General features: G+C 41.5%; 1 protein-coding gene across 14 annotated transcripts in view; it reads right to left on the minus strand.

The window, feature by feature from the left end:
* Positions 1-24,957, minus strand: part of MEGF11 (multiple EGF like domains 11) — a 255,759-nt gene that overhangs the window by 166,245 nt on the left and 64,557 nt on the right. For all 14 annotated transcript variants that reach the window (XR_007206509.1, XM_048317360.1, XM_048317359.1 and 11 more), the window contains exons 5-6: positions 23,957-24,057; positions 3,250-3,342 (exon numbers count right to left, since the gene is read on the minus strand). Coding sequence is in view for 13 of the 14 variants with exons in the window: in XM_048317360.1 (XP_048173317.1) it covers positions 3,250-3,342; positions 23,957-24,057 (194 nt within the window). In the remaining variant the exon portion in view is untranslated. The remainder of the gene's footprint in view (positions 1-3,249; positions 3,343-23,956; positions 24,058-24,957) is intronic.

A 24,957-nucleotide genomic window follows, 5' to 3' on the forward strand; every position in this document is an offset into this window, starting at 1 on the left:
GTTTGCATGACTACAGGCTGCAGCTGTAACTATTCAAAACATTTAATTGAGAATATTTTAGCCAAGGGAGAATGGTAACGCTGGGGAACTGCATTTTACACCAAAACTTTGCCTCTCCATAGGAAATTGGGGCTCAGTGTCAGAATTCAGATCCTCTCCAGGCATAGACACATCAAAAAAGCAAAACATTTGGATCTCACTTCTGGTTCTGAAGTGACACTTGGACCTTGTGCTGGAGCTCTGCTTATGGTTGAATTTCACCCATCAAATCAAGTGAAAGTTAGAAATAACTTTTAGAAAGTTATAATGGCTGTGTCTGCAGGGTGTTGAAATTGTATCTCAGAAAGAGTGAGTGTCTTAGATCTTCCCCAAGTAAATGATAACACACAACCCCCAGTGTCAGGGAGGTTCCACTTCTCAGCAGTGCTTTCAGGAGACATCATTCAGGAAACCATTCCAGCTCCTGGGAGATTTGCTAAATTTAAAGGGAGTGTTTTGGCTGGCGATCCCTCTCCCAGTGAAAGCACTTCAAACAGCCAACATGAAAAGCAATATGCCTGTGACTGCATAAAATCCCTGATCCTGAGGAATGCATTGGGAAGTTCTCAAGCCCCACAGGTTTGGGATGGCACCATTCAGCCACCAGCCTTGGTTTCTCCAGAGAACAGCCCTGCACAAACACCCCAAACAGCCTTTGTCACTGCAAATGCGTGACCTTCACTGGGTACCCAATAGTCATGAAGGAACAGGAAGAAAGTAGGTACAGGTGACACAGTATTCCAGTAGAAGTGAAAATTGTTTTCCACATTATGACTGGATAACAGTGAATCATGAATCTGAAATACCTGGTTAACCTCAGTTAGGCAAAGCTTCCAGCTTCTCTTTCTTGGAAATATTGAGAGTAACAATATGCTGTATTCAGCCAAGATATTTTCAGTTAAACCTTTGGATTTAAACAAAGTCTCCTAACAATGAAGAGTCCAGTCACCAAAAGTTCTAGTGTCAAGCACAAAGGTCAGCAGCTCTCAGGTGCAGTAAAACTAACTTTCCCTCCTAGGAGCATTCCACTGGGCAGAGCTTGTGGGATCAGACCTTGGGACAGGAACACGTGTTACCCAGCATATAACAAGTGGAATGAAAGACAGTGAGCACTATAGGCCAGCAAACACACTAATTATATTAATAAAATGAAAGCTTAAGTTTTGAAGCTAATCCTGGGCTATCATTTATAAAAGTTAACAGGGCATATTTAATTTAGGAATTGGCTAACGCTTCTCTTTCCACCGCCGAAACCTCATAAATGAAATATACTGGATCCTTGCCCAGTGCGGAAATAAAAGTTATGAATAATGTTTCTATCTCAATCATTGTCAGTGCTTTAATATTCCTAATTACTTTAAAAAGCTAAATATTCAATATAGGAAAAACCTTCTTTTTCTTTTATCTCCACTTGCAAGATTAGAGCAATTTAATAAGAGTCACTGGGTAGTTTTAGTCCACAAGACCATTCTGTACTTTGACATCTTATCCTTTCCTGGCCATTTTTACACAGAATGAAGTGCTTGTTACTCTGTGTGTGCATGTGTATAAATGTATAATCTATATCTTCATGTCCTTATTGGCATAGTCTTTTTTATTATTATTATTTTTAACTTCTGTTAGTGCACATGCACTGCACGCATACTCACTGTTAGGTTGAACTAAATCTAGTACTAAGAATAATCAAAAGATAAAATGAGTTCCTGAGAATCTATACAATACCTCTCAATTTATGGTATTATTTTTCTTTTTTAAAATATTGTTAAAGATAGACATTCAATATGTTATGCTGCCCAGTTTTTCCCTTGCCTACATTCCAGGTAATCCCAAAATGTTGCTTCAAATCCCATAGTATTTTCTTTGTTTGCATCCTTGCAATCATATAATCCCAGAATGGTTTGGGTTGGAAGGGACCTTACAGATTATCTCATTCCAACCCCTGCCATGGGCAGGGATGCCACCCCCACAACCAGGTTGCTCGGGGTCCCATCCAACCTGGCCTTGAACACTCCCTGGGTCGGAGCATCCACATCCCCTCTGGATTAAAGTCCTTCCTCCCTGCTCCCTCCCTCTTCCCTTTTCTGCAGGGGGACATTCAGCGGAGCTGAAGACAAAACCCCAGGAACCTGTCCAGGAATCTTCCCCGCTGCCTTCAGCCTCTGGTTGTGTTCACCCTCAGGCACAATTACTTCCCTTTCCCTTCACCCTCAGGCACATTTACCTCCCATTCCCTTCTAACACCTCCCTCTATAGATCCCTTCTCTGCTACCTTCTTGCCTGGTAGCGATGCTTCTTTCTTAAGATCCCAATCAATATGGGAGAAAGGGAGGAAGCCAACACAAAATGAAATGTCCATTCAGTTTCATTTCACAGCATCTCTCTCCATGCAGCTTTATTTACTTGCCTGGTGCACAAATAGCCTTCATTTAACAAGCTTATTCCTGTTATGTCAATAATGTCTCAGGCCTGTGTTACATCACACTTGGATGTTTGTGCTGCCTGTTCCATTCCAGCATGAACCAACCACTTAAACTCACTCTTCCCAATTAAAAGAGTTTAACAAACACAGCTTTGCCAACTGAAAGAATTAAAAGCCTCAAGTGTGGATTAATTCCCTAGCAAAAGGTGCAGAACTCCCAACTCCCATTTCCCTAACTTTGGCGATATGGATTTAAGGAATGGATTGTAAGTCAGAGGAGAGAATCTGGGCTGCCTGAAAAGTCAATGGCAAAACTCCCACTGGCTTGAACAGGATATGAACTCTATCTGGAGAGGGTGCTTTCCAAACAACTCCAATACTCCAAAGAGTATTTCATGAAGAATGTGCTGTATTAAAGATTTGAGGGAGGAAAAAATCTTCATAGAGCTCTATTATCTGTATGGTATCCTAATAACAGTACCAAAAGATTAACAGCATCCTCCACTGCATTTCACATTTCTTTGCAAAACACAACCCAAAAAGTCCAATGTCATTATCCTAGGAAAGGGTATGCTCACATATTCATGGATCCACAGAATGGTTTGGGTTGGAAGGGACCTTAAAGGTCATTTTGTTTCAATCCCCTCAATGACATGAATTCTTACAAAATAACCAGCAGACAACATTCATTTTTCCATTCAAAGCATCCAAGTTCTAAGGTCACTGCTTTACAAGGCCTGGTTTTTAATAGCAACATAGACTTTTATCCTATTTTGGTAATCTTTACTCACCACTTGAGCAATCAGTGCCTCCCCAGCCTGGTTCACAGTGACACGTGTCAGGAGAGACACATCTTCCATGCACACACTCCTCTGTGCACAGTGCTGTTAAGAGGAAACAACACACAGCATCGTAAACATATTAAGTGGTTGCTAAACACACCCTAAACAATGCCTTAGAGAGCAATATTTTGTTTAGAAATATTAAACAAAGTAAACACACAAAAAAATAATTACTTGCAAGATTTAATTATTGCTAAGTGACCAAAATAAAATATAGGTCTCTTGACAGCGATAAACTCATTTGTCACTTCAGCTCTGTAATGAAAAATTTGCACACCAGAAATTCCTTTGGTTAGCAGTTTTGCTTGGTAATAAAGTTTTTACCAAACTGACATTTATTATTATTATATTACAGAACAGCAGCATCTTATATTGCACTCAAATTGCAACTGCTCATAAGACAAAATGGAGCTCAGTCTTGAAAGTGTATTAAGATCCAAAACAGATTTGTAAAAAACAGCCCTAGGAAAATAAATAATTTTACTCCATGATGCAGTGGCTGTAAGTGCAGTCGTGTCTTTTCAAGGTCAGCCAGTTTTCCATAACTACAGTCCTCACTGGTGGAATATTGGAAATTCAATATCCTCAAGTTCAAACCAAGACAAACTGGTTGGCTGAGGAACAGCTCATAGTTTTTAGGATTCTCTTCTCCTGTGCTGTTTCAGTGTCTGACAGTTTCCAGTGTGTGCCCATCACATACTAAAGAACTTGGAGAGCACTGAATAACTGCTTTAAAGGCTGAACTTTACTGCTTACTGCCTTGTGTCCATTTTACCACTTAGGACACTGCCAAAATCTGTGTGTGTCAAAGATTCAAACTGGATGGTTAAGTTGGAACACATAATTTCCATCTAGACCAACATGTATGAGCTATCAATAAATATGATGCAGTGGCAATGAAGTCACTGTATACATATCTATAATATACATTATTTAGATCATACATAACCTATGGCTGTATATCCTGTGTTTTTATATCAGATGGGAAATGTGGGTATTTGAGCTTACTTTACCAAAAACTGGCTGAAGCTGGACTACAAAAGACTTATCCCAAGACAAAGTTAATTCCTTCCTGTCTAAACCAAGGCCAGCAAAGCTGATTTGGGAAATAGCTTTGGGTTGATGTACTGAAAATGAGGCTGAACTACCCAATTCCTTTGAAATCAGCCAGCAAACTTTCTGGAAGCTTCCCTGACCTGCAGGTGAAATGAAAGCTGGAAACCTTTCAGTTCCCAGATACCTCCTGGGCCAAAAGTTCACCACCACTGCTTTGTAGCTTTGAATGATTCCTGCTACAACTGACATTCCGGTTGGACTCCCAGACTGGATCACACCTTGGACCCACAGTCAGGCTGCCATCAAAGCTTATGGAAACATTTTTCTGCCTATTCTGTGGCTGGGTCATTGCAGAACAAACCCACTGAGCTGTTCACAAAACATTTAAATCCAACTTCAAAATGCAGGTGAACTTAAAATAATCCTGTGGGACAAACTTTCCTGCTCTTTTATCCAGCAGATCCCACGTGACCAGTGATTAGAAGGTTGCCTCATTAAAATGACTGCAAGATCTTTCTAAATTAATCATTTCCTTTCTACGTTTGCTGCATGTCAAAAATGCAATTTATTCTTATTCCATATCTTGTGTTTAGACAGTATTGCAGTGGGCATGAAATATTCATAGCTAATCTCTAGTCACTAATTGTCCTAATCTTTTGTGCATTTATTTTACTTGAGTTAGGCTTTCTGGAGACAAGTGAGGCATCCTGCTTCACCACTGTAGGCTGAAATTCAGGAGAGGATATTAGATAAACAGGATTTTCCAATAGAAATATATACACCTTCATGCAGTCATTTGAAAATTGCTGGTTATCCAGAACAAGGAGAAGGCCATATATAGAACAGTCACAAACTTAGAAGTTCTTATTCAAACTACAGTGTGCTAAAAGAGGTAGGATATGCTGGCATAGAGATACCTTGGGAATTGTGCCCTGCACAGCTTTAGCTGAGAGTACATTTCTCATTGATGTGACATCCTAGTTTTGTAAGAGATGCGGAAGTCAAAACTGAGATTTTGCTGTTGCCTGTCTGGACATTTACAACAATAAATCACTCTAACATGCAAAATGTGTAGCATTTTTTACACATTTTAACTGGACCACGTTCTCAGCTCAAGGCAAATGTTGTGAGCAAGAAGGCTGATGGGGGACTAGTTCTTTACTCTTCCAAATAACAAAACTCCTGCACATTACTGGTCTAAATTTAGTTGATTTCCACACAAATTTATCACACCTTAACTATGTTAACATAAATACGACATCATAGTAACTAATTAAGCAATAAAGTTTCCTTAATCACTTGTCTAGCTGCATTCCCATGGGAAGAGTGCCATGTGAGACTTAGCAGCAAGACTCAAAAGAGAATTCCTCATTCTAAAGCACTCAGTCACATGAAAAATAATAAAAAATACATTATGAAGAACTGTATCCTTGTTTTCAGGTGTTCTGAAGTCCCACATCGCTGAAGATGACAATGTTTAATAAGCAATTAAAGATTTAAGTAAGGTGAAGATGCTTCTTGGAACTGTGGGTTCTCTCGTCTCTAGTTGATTAATTGCTAAACAAGTAGCTGTGAGCTCAGAGCTCACTAGTGACTAATCCCATATGTGGGGGTCACAGAAAACCCCCATTTTTAAACAGAGAAGCTTTGTTAGAAGTAATTTTATATTAAGTGGCAAACAATCAGACTCCTGCACTGACTGATTCAAATCAGGCTTATAAAGGTCATATTAGGGTACAGCTCTAAAGTTTTACCGTAGCAAATAAAATTTTGAATTTCTCCTATAAAAGGGAAGTCTTGCCATGCTCAAGTCTTTAGAGTTTAAATTAATTTTTCATTCTATTAACATTCAACATTATAGGATACAATGGTCCCCAAGGCATTCTTCATAATACACTTTGTACAGTGGTTTGCAAATGATCTTACTAGTTAATGGAACTATAAAAATTACTTGCACATAAAGGTCAAGAAAAATAAAGATAAGTATATACTTTCTGACACTGTCCTGTTCAATACTCAGCTAAAGGCCCCTGGAGTAAAGAAAACTTGTCCTAATGCAAGGAATATAATTCCTCCCAATATAATAGCCCAAGCACTTCAACCTTTGGAATTCCAGACTTTTTATGTCTGCATTTTCCCTCGACCACTTCACTTGAGCAATCCAGCACCCCATTGATCAGTGTATTATTAGCATTCTTGGCATGAGTTTGACATCAGTTTGTAGTTTGATTCAGCCCGGTAATAAAATGACCTACATCAAAGCCCTGCCAAAATGCCATCTTTGTCGCAATGTGTTTAGCATGAGTTATTTGCCCACATTCAAGGTTACGCAGCAACTGCTCCTTATCATGCAATAAAGGCAACAAAAGGGTTCTGTAACAATCCATTTGATGCTTATCACTTACTTTATAATTACAGACTGGGCTTTTTTTAACATATAAGGTCAATCCTCAGGGAAATAGACCTAAAGATTAAGCTCTTTTCACACCTGAAATGGCTGTACTGAGGAATGGATGTTAGAGAAATGGATTCCTCTAACACTAGTGCTTATTCTTTAACTGTTGTCCAGAATTTGAATTCAGATATGATAAATGGTTTGTCTCCTCTCCACAAAGGTATGAAGTGGCCAGAATATTGCAATGAGGAGAAGAGCTCAGTGGAGCAGACAGGAGAATACTTCCACTGCAGAATTCCTTCAGCTAAGGGGCACCACAGGGAGTTTATCCCAGACAAAAGCAGGGACGAAGAACTGCTCTGTCTACCTTGGTGCTGCATTCGTCTGTATGGACCCAAACCATGATGTTGCAGGGTTTAACTTCGTTGTTACACACACTGTGACACCCTGCTCATCACCACATCATCAACCCACTGATGGCTGGCATCAACTGAGCTGCCAAAATCAGCCTCTTTCCCAGAGGTCAAAGTGCATTTAGGGAAGAGTTTCATCCTAGGAGAACTAGTATGGAGTGATTTAGCTTGAAAAAGTTTCATTACCTTGTCCAAAAGTATAACCTATGCATTTATTTCACAAAAGACAGAGTCACAACCAACCTAATTTGTGCTTGCACTAAAGTGTGGTAACATTTGTGGTGGTCCTTGGAACATGTGGGAGTTCACAGCCACCAACCCAGCAACTTCCATCTGCCATTGTCCCACTTTGCCGTGCCAGACAAGCAAAATATCTCCAAAACAAAGAGCAGGATAATTATAAAGTGTGAAGAACCCAGAGCAGAAGAGAAATCGGGCTCCATGAGCTGTGCTTGCTCATGGCAGAGTGTGATGCTGGAGAGCCATGCCGGAGCATTCCGTACATGCTGAAGTTTCCTGGGCTCTGTGGGATTCCTGCCCAGGATCATAGAGCAGCCAGGAGGTGACAGAAAGCATAAATAATTGTAGCTACATTATGATAATGGAAAACATTGCTAAATGGAGATATGGATGCTGCCATGAGACACAATGAGAAATTCAGGCACTCGCCTGGAACTGCACAGAATGAACTGGTTTATTTGGACTGCACACGAGACACAAGGTCATTGCCTCAAAATATCTTCTTTTCTCTGTCCTACCTCTGCCAGTTTTTCTTCACTATACACTGATCTCGCCCAAACTCTGACCAGTTTCATTTATTTTCTGTGAACCAAGGGTAAACCTGCATTTTTTTCTTTTATATTGCTTGTATTTTAATGCCAGATTATTTAACCAGTTTGCCCCATGCTAGATAGTTGTTGGACTAAACAAAGCAGAAATTTAACAGAGAAAGTGATGTTTTCCTTCAATATTTCATATGTGTCCCTGAAACAATTTGGGTCATTTTAGCACGTTCCTCCATTCCCTCGTGCCACTTTTAGAGTAAAGAATGATTTTGTCAGGTGAAATAGGTGTTATCTTATGGCCAGTGGTTTCAGATAATGTAACAAGTTCAAAGTAGATGAAAACAGATGAAAAAGATTCTTGCTCCTTATCCATTAGGAATCTATTCACTCAGGGCCTCTCTGGTGCTTCCATCTAAATGTACTGGCCTGGGTCCAGGTTGTGCTGAGTCTACAATATCAGGTTCATTAGATAAGCCTGTAGTCAGCATTTGGCTGGATTCTCTTTGACTGTGCTCAGGAAAGGGAGATTTGATAGCAGATGAAAGATGACTACAGCTAATGCATCCAGGTAGGTTTTCCTCATTCTTAAATTACTGCTTATTTGTGGAATGGATGATTTCCTCTCTAAACCACTGACTTTCCATCAGGAATCAAGCTGATTTGATGGTTTCCTGGATAATTGTTTCAATGAAGTGGGATAATAGCTCTTCGCATTGCTTAACGTCTATTTCTGTGGTCATCACTCAGGATACATCCATTAATTTATCACCTTGGAAAGCACTTTCATGCAAGGTTTAGCAACTTCCAAAGATGAAGAGATCTCAAAGCCTGCTCAGGCTTTGAGGAATTTATTGTTTCAGTGCATGGCAATCCTTCTTTTTCATCTTCCCATGAAAGCACCAGTGAAAAATACAAACCCAAGGAGATCAATGTGAGCAAAGGAAAGATGAGACTGATGCAGAGCAGATAACAGCAACAGGTCACAAGATCAGCTCCTTTTTCCTGTAGGTGCAATTCCACCACTTCTTTTGCAGACTTAGAATTACTGACTCTGCATCAATGCCATCAGAACAGAATCAATGGTCTTTTTGTTGTCTGGGACATGGGGATCTCTGACCATTGCCTCAGTGAGGTATTGATCTGTTCTGGGTTGTGTTATCCTCAGTCTTGACATCAGGCCAAAGCTCAGGGATTAGGCTATGCCAGACATGACTTGTGAATGTCTGAAGTAAAAGAACTGTGGAGATACATTTTGAGGATTTTGTCTTTTCCCAAGAGCAGAATCTGACATGTGTCAGTGCCATCACTGACAATAGCTCAGTAAATCCCTGTATCCTTTTGCTGCGACATGAAGATTTGTTAATAAGCATAAACTCTATGGTAGTTTTTTACCCTTTCTATCAGCAGGTAAATGCCAGCCTGGGGTTCTGATCACTAAAGAGGTGAACACAGAGCCTTCCACATTCTTGAGTGTCCCAGGCTTGTGGCATGGACTAGTTTAGGGGTCCTGGAATAATTCCAGCCAGATCTCAAAGTTTGAGACTCCAAGGGCCCTTCAGGAGGAACGCTCACAGTTTACTGCCACCAGAGGAACTGGCACTGATGAGAACCTCCTTTAATCCATGTTGCAATCTGTTGCTTTAGGCCTTACTCTAGGGCGTGGATAGGGAAGTAAACTGTGCCAGGGGAAGGGCAGGGTAGGGACAAGACTGTCACTTGCTCTGTGTGCCCTGAGAAATGCAAGGCTGGTGCAGCACAGTTTGGAATCCCAGTCTGGTTGGTTCTGAGGAAAAGCTGACCTGGAGCAGCACATCCCTGAGACAGGAATGGCATCGCATCACTGACCATAAAATAGTGACAGTGACAGTGACAGTGACAGGGAAGTTTAGAGCCTGCAAAAGGGGAGGCCAGGGGAACCACACATTTAACACTCTTTGTGGCATTTTGATGCCCCATTGGTTTCATCTGCTCTGGTGGAGAGAGGGAATAGGAGATAGCACTCACCACTTAATGATGTCTGAGTGAGAGCTGCAGAGCAGCCTCCTCATAGCAGCAAATGTCAGAGAGCAGGACTGGGGTCAGGAAGCTGAACTCTATTGTACCTTTGGCTGTGTTAATAACAAGTGCAGGAGTTGAAGGCACAAAAAGGGATGGTGGGAAGGCACTGAGAGACTCTGAGCACTCAAGTGCATCTGCCCTGCAAAGTGGACAGGTTACAGGGCTGGGTAAGAGCAGCACTAATCCCTTAGTCTGGAGATATAGTCACAGCTCAGCTCTGGACAACGGAATGGGTGCAAAGGCAGGAATCGGTTAAGTGTACAAAGGAGGCAAAACCTGCAAGAAAGGCAAAGCCTCTGTGCAGTGCCTAATCCCAACTCACACTTCAGGCCAAGGTCAGAGACATCCACACAGGGACTGCTGCTCAGCCCCAGGACTCTGGAGGGATCAGGACACACCAGAGCCTAGGCTTTACCTTGTGGCAAAGAGAGAAATTCCTCCTTCAGGTGAAATCCTGACCCTCTAAGGTGAGTCACACTCCCAAATCCTTTACCAGTTTGTTGGGGGCTAGGATTTTTGTTTCTTTCTCTTGTGGAATTCTGTCCCATCTGTTGCTAAGAGAAAATAACGACCAGTACTTAAGAGAGACAAAAAAAATGGCCAAGGTGGGGGAAGGATGCAGCTGGCTACTCTTACTTGGGTTTTATTTTCTTTGGAAGGGCAGAGATTCCACAGATTTTGGGCTGGGGGAAGGGGCTGGGCATAGCACTGGGACATTATTAACACCTGACCTCACTGAAAAAGGACCCTTCACCTTCTACTTGGGTGCCTCAGGGAAAAACCTGGGACCCCGAGCCCCTCCAAGGGAGCCCCTCGTGGCAGTGCTCAGAGGCAGCCAGGCTGCCACTGCCCAGCCCCGCTATTTTCCTGCCACTGCTCTATGGTTTTCTTTTGCTACACTGTAGCCCCAGAGTCCCTGCCTGCCTGGATGCCCTGCGGCTCCTGGTACAGCTGCAGAGTTTCTGATCCATTTAGTTTGCTACTCCAGAGTCTGCTCACCCCTGCGGTCCCAGCTGCTGCTCTGACGTTCCTGCCGCAGCCCATTTCGCCATCTGGCCCGCCCGCCATTACCACGTGAGGGAGGCGCAGCAAAGCTGGCGCCACAGCGCCCCCTGCAGGCCCGGGGGAATCATCGCACCCGCCCTGCCCAGCCGGGAGCCACCAGCGCCCCTGCCGGCCGTGAGCGGAACTGCACCGAGGGGAAAGGGCCCGCGGCTGAGAGAAGGCTGCCGCTGGGTTCTGGTTCTGTTTGTTGTTGCTGCCGTTGTTGTTTGTTTGCCTTGTTATACATACTAGTAAAGAAATGTTATTCCTTTTCCCTATAGCTTTGCCTGAAAGCCCCTTAATTTCAAAGTTATAATAATTCAGAGAGAAGGGGGTCATGTTCTCCATTCCGAGGGAGGCTCCCACCTTGCTTGGCAGACACCTGTCTTTCAAACCAAGACACAGTTTTAAGGCTCAGTTTTTCCCATTGCCTTCACAGAAAGTGAATTGGAGCCCAGAGGGAACTCATCAGGGATCAGCTAAATATTGATGATTCTTGATCTTTTAAGGCCTGCAACCGATTTTATGCATTTTCTGTCATTGCTTCAAGTAGAAGTAATCGTTGCATTCTGCCATGTTGAGGGGGAAGAGTTACATGGAGATCAATTCTGCTGATCAATGTTCTAATACAATATTATTCTGTGGGACAATTTCAGCATTTAACATTTTCTGGTAAATGATTTCCCATTGCCTCACTCAGGGTTCAAAACAATCATTACCACTAGTTCAAACCGTTAATGAGGTTAAGGGAGATCCTGAATCAGCAGAGCAGAATCTATGACCCTGGAAAGCTTTTCCCCTCCTGTGCCCTCAGTCTACTCCTTCCATTTTGGTAAATTGACCAACTCTTCCCAGCAATTTGTAGAAAATACATATTCACTTCTTAATTTTCCACTGGAACTTGATTCATCCAACCAACAAACTTAATTTGTCTGCAAATTGTGCTCTAAGTGGCACAATTTCGAAAAGCAGAAGCACTATCTTTTTCTAAGCAATGCAGAAATATTAACATTTACTCTTGGCATGCTCCTTCATTCTCTCTGTACATGACCTAGGAAACCTCACTCCAACAAAACCAAATTCAGTCAAATAGGATTTGCCTGCAGGAAGCTCCAGGTTTTCTGAGGACAGAAGTGCCAAAACCAGTGAAAGTTTTCCCCAGTCATTCCGTTCTTAACTTCAGGGGATTTTTTTGTTGTTGCCTGAGGAAATTAGGTTCTTGACAGGTTGGGAATAGAGGAGAAGCTTGTACCTAACTAAGATCCTTGTCCTTCCAGCTTTCCTGCCAGCCTGTGGAGCAGCAGCCAAATCTACCAGAAGGAGAGAAAGCATAAGCTGGCCTACCAAACTACCTGTGAGGGCAGATGGTACCAAACAACACTCAGCACAGAGGCAGGAATGCCTGTTCTCCACTCCTGGGTATCTTTGCCTGCAGTCTGAGCTCTCCTGGGAGTTGTGCTGGAATGGAAAATGAGCAGCCAGGTGTGAAGTACAGAGCTGAAAATTAGCTGAAAGTGGTAAATCACAAGCATTTCCATCATAGAAAGACTGGAGGAACAAGCAGTGCCCTGCAGGTGAGGAAAGTGAGAAGTAAATGACAGATGGACAGGTGAGAAGTGTGGCAAAGCTGGGTGAAACTCAACTGCCGGGGGATATTTTCAGCCTCACTATAGAAACTCTGCCAGTACATTATGACTGCTTTGCTTCATGCCACAGCCACCTCTGCTATACTCCTGTGACTATGGCACTCCAAGAGACCAGGAATTTACAGGTTCCAGCACTGGCTGAGGAGCTGTTTGATTTAAACAGTGAGATGGGAAGCACATGGGAAAATGTCAAAGAAAATGAGCCATTATCAGAAGAAAACCCTCACACATTCATAATTGGAAACATTTATTCTGGAAATCACCTCAAAATCACAGCACTTGCACATTTCGCTACAGGTTACCCACTCAGGGCATTGAGTGAATTTCTTTGTGTACAAATTCCATCAGTCTGTGATATATTTATTTTTAAATCTGGTAGCCTTGATACATGTCCGTAGTTCTCTGATTACTGACTTGCCCTGAATTGTGGGTCTCATGCCAAGAAAATTCTATTTTCTGACAGCAAATGACACAACTCCACTGCTGATTGATTTTCATAGGTACGGAGTGTGTGCTGTGTGTTAGTGAGGATGGGGGCATCAAAAATGCTGTTCCTAAAAGATCAAAAGTAGATGGATGAAGACATCTGGACTGTATGACACTTCTGGCTGTCTTGGCTAGGCAATGCAACACTTAATAAAACCAAATTACACAGATGCTCCTAGAAAACTTTTAGTCCTGTAGAAAATTGAATAAACTATCGATGTTTCAAACAAAATCTTTCTTCATTCTTATTCCAAAATTTTTCAAGTCAATCTAACAATCCTTTCTTTGTTTCTCTCCAAAACAGGATGAATATGGACAAATTTCTAAAGGCAAACCTGTCCTTGAGGCCAGGCACGGGCCCCAGAGAGCCAACACATTTCAGATTTCATTTCAAATCAAGGCCCACAATGCAAGTGAAGGTGACCCTGCTGAAATCAAGGACAGACCATGCTCTATTTGAAGATCATGCTCATGTATAAGCTACACTAACATTCCTGGGGATAGAATATTTTCTCCTTTCACTTTTCTCACATTTCAAAAGGAATCACAGCAATGTGTTTTACAGCAGCTTTCTGAAAAGAACTGCAAAAAAGACAACACAGGAAACTTTTTATGTAGTGATGGGGGCTGATTCTCATCTCAAGCCACTTCTTTAAACTTCCTGTCACCTGTCCAGATTGAAGAAGTTCAGCTGATTTAGGATCAAGCCCAATTTCTGTATGTTGAGTGTCCAGAGAAACTTTCTATTAATGACACACAGTAAAATGTACTTTCCAGTTCCTGGGATTCACACTGTGGCCTGGAGACAGATGATGGGAGCTGGAAACAAAAACTTTTCCCTACATTATCAGAAACTACTGAAGAGGGCTACCCTTTATTATAAGATAAATATGGCATAGCATTGGCAGTATTTGATGAAAAGATAATTTTAGATGCTTTTAGTAATGCTTTTAAAAGGAATTCTATTTAAACTGGACATTTCTCAGAACATGACACCCATGAATGCAGGTGTGGTGACATCAGATCCAAGATCTGTACCAGAGACCTGCTTCAGCAGAGCTCCTGTGCACAGCACTGCTGTACCTGAAAAGGTTCAATTTCTTTACCAGTCTCCTTATAACGTGTTTCATACATGTTTTTTTATTTTAATCAGTAAAATATTTCTTTATTTGACTCAATTTACATATTTACAGTGTAAGCTTTTTGAAGTAAGGCCATCTAGTTTTGCATGTGGATTTCTAGACATCAGAGTAATGAAAGCAAATCATAGCATTCAGAAAGGAAAAATCTTGATAAAAAGAAGGAAAGCTTTGGGGTTAGATAGATTGATTAAATAGTTGTTTTTGACTTACTGCATCAGAGAAAGTGAGGTTTCCAAAAGTGAATACCTATGTTAGAAATACTGAGCTTAAGATAAACGATTCAAAAATATTTTGTGATCAAACCTGAAATGGACTGAAGTTTCATGAAAAATCTCCCTTGGGAACCTTAAAACCCCTCTATTAAAATGGAAAGTAAGTGCAACAACACAAGATCTGAAGGGGAATGCTGTAATCCTGACACATAGAAGAAAAGGGAATGTCTGTAGACACAGTTCCAAACACATCAGGTTCTAAAGGAAGGCTCCATGGCTGCTTAGAAGAGCTCTGTCCCTGATTAGCCTTTTTGACATCTGATTAATCCCTTTCCCTGTACTGAGTTTAATAGATGCTTTTCCAGCCAACATCATCTTCTTTCCCTCTGAACAATTAGGGAACCTGAAATGAAAACTGATTTGCCAACTGACTCTATTGCAAACATAAAATTTCCAGTGTGCCCTCTGGGCACCTTTAGTTCACTCTTACTTCCCATTCTGCCCTCCCACACTCTTTTGTTTCCCTTGTCCCAAGGAGAATTTCACTCCACTATCAGCCACTTCACTGAAGAAACTCATGCAAATGTCTGGGGAAGGTGCTTTGCTTTGTAAAGCTACAAAAAGAATTAGTGCTTCCATATGAACACACAAACTGCCAGAGGGCAGGGATAGATGGGATATTGGGAAGGAATTCTTTCCTGTGAGGGTGGTGAGGCCCTGGCACAGGCTGCCCAGAGCAACTGTGGCTACCCCAGCCGTGGAAGCGTCTAAGGCCAGGTTGGAAGGGGCTTGGAGCACCCTGGGATAGCGGAAGGTGTCCCTGCCTGTGGCAGGGGTGAAATGGGATGAACTTAAAGGTCCCTTCCAACCCAAAGCATTCCAGGATCCCATGAACTCAATCTGCAGATCATTTATTACTGTGGGGTGTTAACACCACTCAGAGATGGGGCACAGCCACAATTCCCAGCCAAGGTGATGGAAATTGGAGCACTCAGCCTGTTTGATATCCAGGCTCCTGCTGCAAAGTTGTGGGTTCAATAGGAAGAAATTACTTCTTTTCCAAAGTCTCAGAGTGATTTTCTGCACAATTTGGCATCTTAATATTTTTACATTTTGGTCTAAATGATTTATGCTTCAGAGTTGTAAGTATTTTATATTTTAACATAAGTGATTGCTTTCTACAAATTTTCAAGACTTCTTCCATAAGAGCACTGTCAGTTTGCATTAAACTCCAGAGTAATTGCCTTATTTTTATAGTCTATCACGTCTCTATCAGAAATGGATGCAGTTGCAAAAAATCCATGGAACAATATATCTTTATCCTGCTGTGGGATGTGGAATATGTGCCACAAAACCCAAAGTTAATTTGGAACAAAGGGAATGACATTTAAAAATTTAAATTCCCACCCAGCAAACCTCCTCCCAGGAATTACCCAGCATTTGAGAAACCAACATCGATAAACACAAGTAGATTAGCAGAATCATAGAATCACAGAAGCTCAGAGCTGGAAAGGGTCCACAAGGATCATTGAATTCCAGCTCCTGGCCCTGCACAGGATCACACCATGTGCCTGGAATGGTATTCCTTATGTCAGGCTCACGTGGTATTCCCTGCGTGAATGCCATTGGTATTGTTCAGAGGCACTGCTAAAAGGATGGAATAATTACAGACAGGCATTCCAAAAGTTCACATAAAAGAAATGCACATTATGCACAGGAAGATGCTGAAAGCACTGTATTCTCTGGGCCAAATTCCATCTGCCATATGCTTCCAGCCACTCTCATTCCTGTGCTAGAGGAGATGGGGAGTAGCTGAGCTGTAAGTAAGTGGACCCAGGTAGCCAAATGCCTCCTCCTGCTTGCCCAGGTTGCCGTATTTAGGTCATCCATGGCTGTTGCTATAAAAGGCTGTGAGAGCAGAGGGTGGCAAGAGCAAGGCCCACAAACGCTCAGCCAGCCCAGACAGCCAGCACAGCTCGCCCTTCCCAATGTTTTGAACAGAGTGAAAAACATTTGAAAAGAGTGGTTCACTCCAGCTTCCAAAGTGCTCCCCTGCCACTACTGAAACCAAGAGGTGGAAAGACAAAGAAAAACCATAAGGAGATTTCCTGAGGATCATATTGATGAGTGTTTTATTATCTGCAGCATGGCTGGCTGTACTGGGCTGGCTGGGATGGGGTTAACTCTCCTCTCAGCTTGGGTCATGCTGTGGTTTAGGTTGGTGACCAAACCAATGCTGACCATGCTGACATTTCAGCTACTGCTGAACAGTGCTGGCACAGCACCAAGGCTTTCTCTGTTCCTGAGGATCATTCACATTTGTTTTGTCTCAATCCACAAGTTTTTTTTCTTTGGGTCTTCTTTCCTCTTCTCCCATCCCATCAGACAAAGGGAACGGGAGAGGCTGTGTGGGTCGGTGAGGGAGGAGGCACGGGGTTAACCCATACCCCTGCTGTGTTATCATATGTCATCATATGTTATCATACCTTATTCATATGTTAATATGTGTCTTATATTATTGTGTCATCATGTGTCATCATGTTATCATGTGTTACCATATGTTATCACATGTTATCATGTTTTATCACGTTATCACGTGTTATCATTCTATTGTAGCACTTCAGCAGTGACAGTGATTCGGTTTTATTTACATTTTCAGTCTATAAGATGCCTAGAAATGAGGAAGGGAGCCACTGGCACTAACACCTGGCAGGAGGTTGCAGTAGCTCTTTTTTGTAGGCAAGAAGGACTCTGCCTGATAATGGTCCCCCACATCTGACTGGTGGCTTCCCAGACATCCAGAGTTCATGTGGGAACTGGTCAGGGAAGGTCACAGCCAGGGGGATAGAGAGAAGAAGCAGAAAGCAATGCCACCGCAGATTTTGTATACATCAGGAGCTCTTTCTAAAGGCTATCTCAATTTAGGAAACTTCTTTTCCTCTCTCTACCTTTCCTTCCTTTTCTCCTAGGCTTTTAAACTTCTCCAGAGCACAAGAGAAAACTATTAATGGGAGAAGGATGTAAAGGAGTGATCAAGAAAACAACTATGGGTTGGACTAAGCTGACCTTTAAGGTCCCTTCCAACCCAAACCATTCTATGATTCCAATTTCAATTTTAAACTTGTACCATTTCATACATCTGTCTTCTTTCTGACCCTATTGATTTCCATAAATTAACCCAGCTCCACACACATCTGGACTACTCATGATCTGCAAGCTATTTTGGAGGGGAACACCTTCTAGAATTTTGTGTCTTCATAATTCCATAAGTGGCAAATGCTCTGCATGTCCACGTCCTTGGAACCAGTTCATTCATACCTGGGGTGCACAGTACCCTGTTATTATTCTGTGCAAGGTGAATGGATCCCAGCATCACAGTTGAGTGACAAAGACATTATGGAATAGCTCTGGTGCCCTCCAGGCCATGTAGGATCAGTGCAGACTGGCATGAACCACTCTGAGGTGCATCCCAGCAGGAGGAGGATTTGAAAGGGCATCCAGACACATCCTGGTGGATCTGTGCTGATTTAGAGCAGCTGGGGACCAGCCTGACTTTGCTAAAAGAGTGCAGATTAATGGACTAAACTTTGCATGGCTCTTTCTTTGAACTCAACAATGAATCACATCTATGGTTCTTGTGCTTTTTTCTGATCCTGCTGAAGCTCCCAGCCGTCCAGGCCATTAGCATGAACACCACGAGGAGCTCTGGATCCAGTGCCTCCTTCTGTGTCTGCAATCCCAGTGTGCTTTTATACTGATCCAACAGAGACTGCCTAAAGCAGCCAGAAAAGCCTTTTCTGCTACACTAGCAATAGCCTAAATCTTTTTCCAACCATAATGCCTGCATAATTTTTCCTCTGATATTTATTAAGCCCCTTGAGACATTATATAGCTTTAGCATTCCCTCCTTTTTAACTTTATGCTATTTTCATTACTTTATATGAACATTTTGTTTCTCCTCCTTCTCCTGCACTGCTTCCAGAAGTCCTTCCCTTATTTCATTACTGCTCCCCACCAGCATCCAGAGGCTGACTGCAAACATAAAATGATGGATGGGAGATGAGAACTGACCTTTCCACCTTCCCATCCAGGGGGTCTCTCCAGTGTCTTTAGGCTAAGTAGTCACCCACTGGCTTCATCCGTGTCACCAGCTGAACTAACCTGCTTTTGAGGCTGGTGTCCCTCTGCCCACACACTCCTGTGTCCCAAGAGGCTCTGAATGAACAAGCAAAGGCCCATTTTCTCTCAGTTTCCCTTTAGATGGGAACAAAGGATTCAAATAATTTTCCCTATGTTCTTCACTGGGAAAAGATGTATGGCGTCATCTCCAATGCATATAAAGGGAGAAATTTCAAAGTGTCTCCTACTGTCATTTCAATTCTATAATTAATAACTATATGCAGAAAGGCCTTCCACACCATTTTCTCTTTGTCATACATCCCAAATCAGACAGAGATAAAGAATGTCTCCTGATAGGAAGTATCTATGTCCTGCTATAGCATTTCCCCTAATTTAAGTTGCATTATTGATGTACAGAACCCTTACTTGAATAATGTAACAGTAAGGCTCTCATAGAAAGCACCAGCACCAGCTTTAATGTGTGTCTATAAAGATAAGAAAAATGTATTTTAAAAGTCCGGCAGCTTTCAAACAATATATTTTCAAGTTACAGGAATGCTCACTGCAAGGAATTTAAAATTGAGGTGAGAAGGGGAGGCAACATTTCTTCTAAAATGCTAATGAGCTACTGCCTTATAAAGTGAAAAAAAATCAACAAATCTGACATATGAACAAACATTATGAATATTCAGGAAGTTTAAGCCACTGATTCAACATTTTCTAGGAGTGTACAACTTTTGCACTGATCACACAAACCATTCTTTTTCTTCTCATCATGAGTACACTCGACTGTGGTGTCGGTGTGCTGCTGGAACATATGCGTGGAATTGCAGGGATTGTAATTCATCCAGATGGCAGGAAGCTCTGGAATTGTTACTCCTATGGTACAGATGTTTAACAGTCCAACCATATGGCTCCAATAAGACAGACTTGTCAAAGAATACAAAAACTGCACTAGACACAGAGCCCTGTAAATGGGAATGCAGTCCTGAGGTGGGAATGTTCATATGGCTACACTATAAATGGGAACATCACACTAGGAAGTTGGCATGGCTATTGGAATTACAGAATTTATGAAACATTATTTAAACTCCTGAAAACAATCAGCCCCCAAATTTGCATAATTTCCCTGAGTCAGCTATTAAAAGAACATTCCTCATTTGTTTTTGAAATTCATTAAAGGCATCAAACAAAGGTGAGTTGAAAAGATGGGTAAATAAATACATGCAAATACAATAATGTCCCCAACCTTTGGCCTGAGGGAAATACCTCTGTAGGTAACAAACTGAGATTCAACCAGTGAGACCAACAATTTCTCTAGAAAAAGATTTGTCAAAGTCAGGGAGCCCTGCTGATTGTGACAATTGTAATGTGGAAAGCTGAATGTTGAGAAACAATCTGAGATCAATAATATCTTGGCCAAGAAAGGAAAGCACCATGAAATGGTCAATCTATAACTCTACTGAATTTTGGCAGGTTTGAAAGACAGATAAATGGCAGCAAGTCAGATTGTTAAATCACTAATCCTATCATTATTACATCCTGTCACATTGCATAGATTTAGACTTTAGAAAAAGAGTGTAAGGTAGGAGAGTGAAGAAAACACTTAAAAGCTCAGCTCAATCTGTGAAGAAAAGGTGAATTCCCAACTTTTTGTTTCATGGTTGGTGCTATTCTGCCCAAAAGTCAGCTGGCAGTAGCTGCTGCTCAGAGTCCTATCTGCCCTCCCTCTGATGTCAGGTCTCTGACCCTTTGTTCCCCACAAGAAGTGTCTCCTCTGTACAAATCTGTTGTGCAAGAATAAGATTAAAATGGACAGACTGAACAAAGCGTTGGTCTCTCAGACAAAAATTCATCCATCTAGCACACAGGGCATCTTTCCACCTGACGTATTCTTAAAGGGAACTATTCAATTACCATCTCCTCACAGCCTAAAGAGCACAAAAGAGCCATGTAATATTCTTTTTCTTTTTTTTTTTTTTTTTTTTTTTGAGCAGCAAAGTATTCAGAGCTGCTTTATCTGCCACAGATACTAATCTAGGCAATATAATTTTAAAACATCCTTACAAAAACCTTGAAGGACAGTTGAACCCTGAGGTTGTTTAAAAAAAGATTTTCTGTAGTTTATGCATTTGCTCTGCCAAAAGCTTACCTTAGCATACAAAGTACAGTAAATCACAGCTGCTCTGATTTACTGCCCAGACTGTGCTGTTTGTTTTCAGGGACAGCTCAGGGAAAAGCTCTGTCAAGTGTAAGAACATTCAGAGAAGGGGAATCATCTTGCAAAGCTCCCACAATGGTAACAACCATTTCTAAGATATCAGTGAGGGGAAAAAAAATGCAGATATGCATCTTCAGCATTTTTCAGGGAGGATTTTTTTGACTACCATTGCAACCCCAAAGTATTTCAAGCCTTTTGGAGGCACAGAGACAATTTCATACCCCAAAACTGTTTAGCCTAAGTACTAATGGGCTGGCCAGTTGTATAACTTACCAGGCAGCCACTTAAATTATTGGACCTTGTGCCTGAATTCCACATTTTATGGGGCAGCAGCACAGACAGATGCCGAAAAGGCAGAGAAGACACCAGAGAAGTGGCAGAGCAAGAAGCTCTGGATCAACATGACTATTTAGAACTGAGGGTAGATTTTATTAGACTTAATCTATTTAGTAAGCCAACAGGAGGACAAAGATAAAACCGTATATCTGACATTCTTTTAAAAATTAGTAAATGAGAAGGGAAGAGATCAAAACAGTAGCTGAAAGCCTTCACTTCTGCTTTAAAATCCAAGAAACAGTCATTAATAGAGATTTAAACTCAGCCCTCTCTAGTCTAAACATGTCACTGTTAATTACAAAGCTATTTAACTTTTGCAAGAAATAAAGACTGCTATTAATGAAAGAAGAACCAATTAGCCTTTAATCTACACACTGTTTTTTAATCAAACTTTCTTCTGATCATCAGACTCACTGCAGGATGTATCCCTCCTCCCCATGTTGTAGTGGTTCCATGATTGCTAATGGAATAGATTTTAAAGGGCTGACTGAGCGGGGAGAACCCTCTCTGCAGGGCTGAAGCTTCCCTCCCTTCCTGCCAGGTGCAGCTCAGGAAAGTGGAATTTTGTGTCCTGACCACTCTTGGAGCAGCTGTCTTTAGAGGAGTAGCATTGAATGTGTCTAGAGGAACATGGGACAGGAGTACTGGACTGCCTTGTTAGGAAACAGCAAAAAAATACCAGTTTAAAGAGAAGTAAGAAATGGGATGGAAAAAGGCAAAAGCAGAGAAGTGCCTCCAGGAATGAAAATGCTGACTGCAAAGAATGATGAATGAGAGAATTTGCTTGTTGGTACAGGAACATATTGTGGAAAAACAAAACAAAACAAAACAAATGGGATCAGGCCTTGATGTGTTACAAACAAAAGGGGTGACATGAAAAGGATCCCATTAGCTAAATATTGTGCCTTCAAACGGTTGCTTGAGGGCTCAGAGAATTTCAATGAGGTTTTCTGTTTGCTTTTGGGTTTTTTTGCTATGTGGCTACTTGTGGTAGCAAATAATAAGTCCAAGCATCTGGAATCCATCATGATGGAGAACTTCTTCCCTGACATCATTTCCCTCTTGGCTGCTGTTGCTGCTCCGATCTCCGGGAAGGATGGACAGCAGATGTCCCTGAGCACACATCAGGCTGATAATGAAATACAAGAACCTGACTCCTGCACATGTAAACAGCAGAGAGAGTGTAACTATTATCTGCTCTGTGTCAAACATGAGGCTTTTGGTCTGACCAGATACCTGCTGCCTGCTCTGCATTAGCAAAATTTCGGTGTATGCTGTTCTTTCTCCACCACAGAAAGATAAAATTTGCCTGGCAGAAGCAGAACACTGAGTATTAACAAAACCCCACAAACCACTTCAGAACAAATGTTAATATCCTCAAAGAATCAGAAAGTCTGGAGAGAGTTATTGTTGCGACAGTATGGCAATTAAAAAAAAAAATCAATAGGTTGCAGGCAGAAAAGTGATAATAAATATGCTCTGTGCTAGACAGGATTCTGAGTCATGAAATCCAAGACTGTAATAAAAGTATGTGGAACAACTGCTGACATGGTATTGACACCTGAGATATTTGAAGGTAAGTACGTACTTACCATAGGAAGGATTCCAGCAAAGACAATAAGTTGCAATCAATGTTTTTCAGGACTTGACTAACAGCATTTTTCGCTTCAAGAGATCAAATTATTACACTTTCTGTAAAATAATTCTAATGCCTTATCTCAAAGGGTTGGTGATTTTTCACAGTCCAAAGCCTCTTTAATGTAACTCTTTGGTGTAAAGGTCATTGAAAATGAGATCAGGGTCCATTCATGTTTTTCAGCTGTTCATGTATTACAATATGAGTCCAACACAGGAACTCAGATAAAAACATCAACAGAGCTAGAAAGAAATAGCTGTAAAGCACAGGGTCAAGATATTTGAAGTTAGCTGGATAATTGTATCATTTTCACATTTATTCCATGGCATTCTAAACCTGTTAATAAAATTTGGATTCTGATGCTGATCAAAACCTCTTTGTGTTTTCTTGTGTCACAATCCCACAACACAAGACCTAGACAAGAGATCCCAGCTCCACTCTCCTTTTTAGCACATGCAGAACACTTAGAAAGCTGCAATACTAAAAACAAGTGACACTAATGTACAGGGTATTTTTAATTAACAAAGCTCTTAGGCATTGCTGAAAGATCCATTTTGATTTTTGTCCCCCCTCATATAGACCTAAAACACTCCAGAGCTCTGTATTTATTTATACAGTGCAGTTGGGAGAAAGTTCTTCTGACATTGGAGAAGCTTCAAAAAGTTAAACTGTTGATGGGAACCATTGTGAAAAAACCCAAGATTTTAACTCATTTAACTCTTGAAGTAAGAACTGTCAAAGGTAAGAGGCAGAAACTTTACACTGCTGCTTAAATTATGTGATAGTTTATTCCTGAGCGTTCTCAGTTCCCCTAATTCCTTAATATTGGTGAATACTTGCATTAATTACTCTCCAGAGTAAGCTCTGATACAAGAAAGCACTAAGGAACTTCATTAACTCCCTCCCCAATGACTTCAGCCAAATTTTACTTGCTTACTTGAGATGCACATACCTGAAACGACCCGAAATATTCTGTACCTGCAGTTCTGCCTGCAATCAGCACGAGCTGAAAGCTCTGAAAATCAACCCTAGTGCAACATGACTTTAATTTATCTACAGCTGCTCCAAAAACTACTTTTAACTGTGCCATGTGCCGTGTGTACATACGTATGCAGTAGTCCCCACTCTCGTAGTAGCCGGGGCAGCACTGGGAGCGTCGCCGGTACATCGTGCGCAGCCCCCTGCGATAGGCAGTTTTGTAGCTGATCCTGCACCACAAGACACAAAACCATTGGACACTATTGAAAATCAATGCCTCCTGCTGGAATGATATTTGTGTTAAATTATAATAAGGGTAGCATTCAATAATTATTTTTAAATGCATGAAAGCTTTTGGTAATAAAAGCCACAATAAGGAAGAAATCGATACTTGTTTTGAAGCTTGAAATATGACTTGTGTTATAAACACAGTGCTTGTGACAGTCAGTCACTGGAGCTCTTCCTGGGGCAGCTGCTGTCTTAAAACATTTTCCCAGTCCTACTGCAAGGGCAAGGAGTTTCTTCAAGAATAAATGGTTTATTTTTGCGCATCAGCAAGGTCAGCTCTCATCAATGGAAGGAACAGAATCTTCTGCAGAGACCACTGTGTCAGCTGCTACACAAAAACTCCCACAATGGGAACTGCTCTCAATACACAGCTTGAGAAGTTAACCCCAAGTGATTTGTTCCTGCTTGCTAACCCTTCCAAGGCACTCATACCTTGCAAAGTGACGACATAGTCCCAGTTCAGTATTTAAAGCCTGTTTTCCCCACCACAATACTGTAGTCCACAGAAATTAAAAAGTGTTTAGCATTCTGTAGCACTCCTACACTTACTCATAGCATTAGCAAGGATACCACATTACAAAGGTAATATTTAACTTCATATTTAACAGCAAACACTTCAAAACAGTCTTGCTAGTTTATAGAAATTACGTAGATTGAACAAAATCTATTGTCCCTCATGTTAGATAAACTGATCGAATTTACTCTGCTGCATTCCAATCTATACAATATTCCAGAAAGCTCTGCAGCTCTGTTCACTTCCAAACATTGTAACACAGGAGCTAAAAAGCCAAGTCCAACACTCACACTGGGATGGTGCTGATGGAGCCTATTTGCAACTGAGT

Source organism: Corvus hawaiiensis, chromosome 13, assembly GCF_020740725.1.
Source record: "Corvus hawaiiensis isolate bCorHaw1 chromosome 13, bCorHaw1.pri.cur, whole genome shotgun sequence".
NCBI lineage: Eukaryota > Metazoa > Chordata > Aves > Passeriformes > Corvidae > Corvus > Corvus hawaiiensis.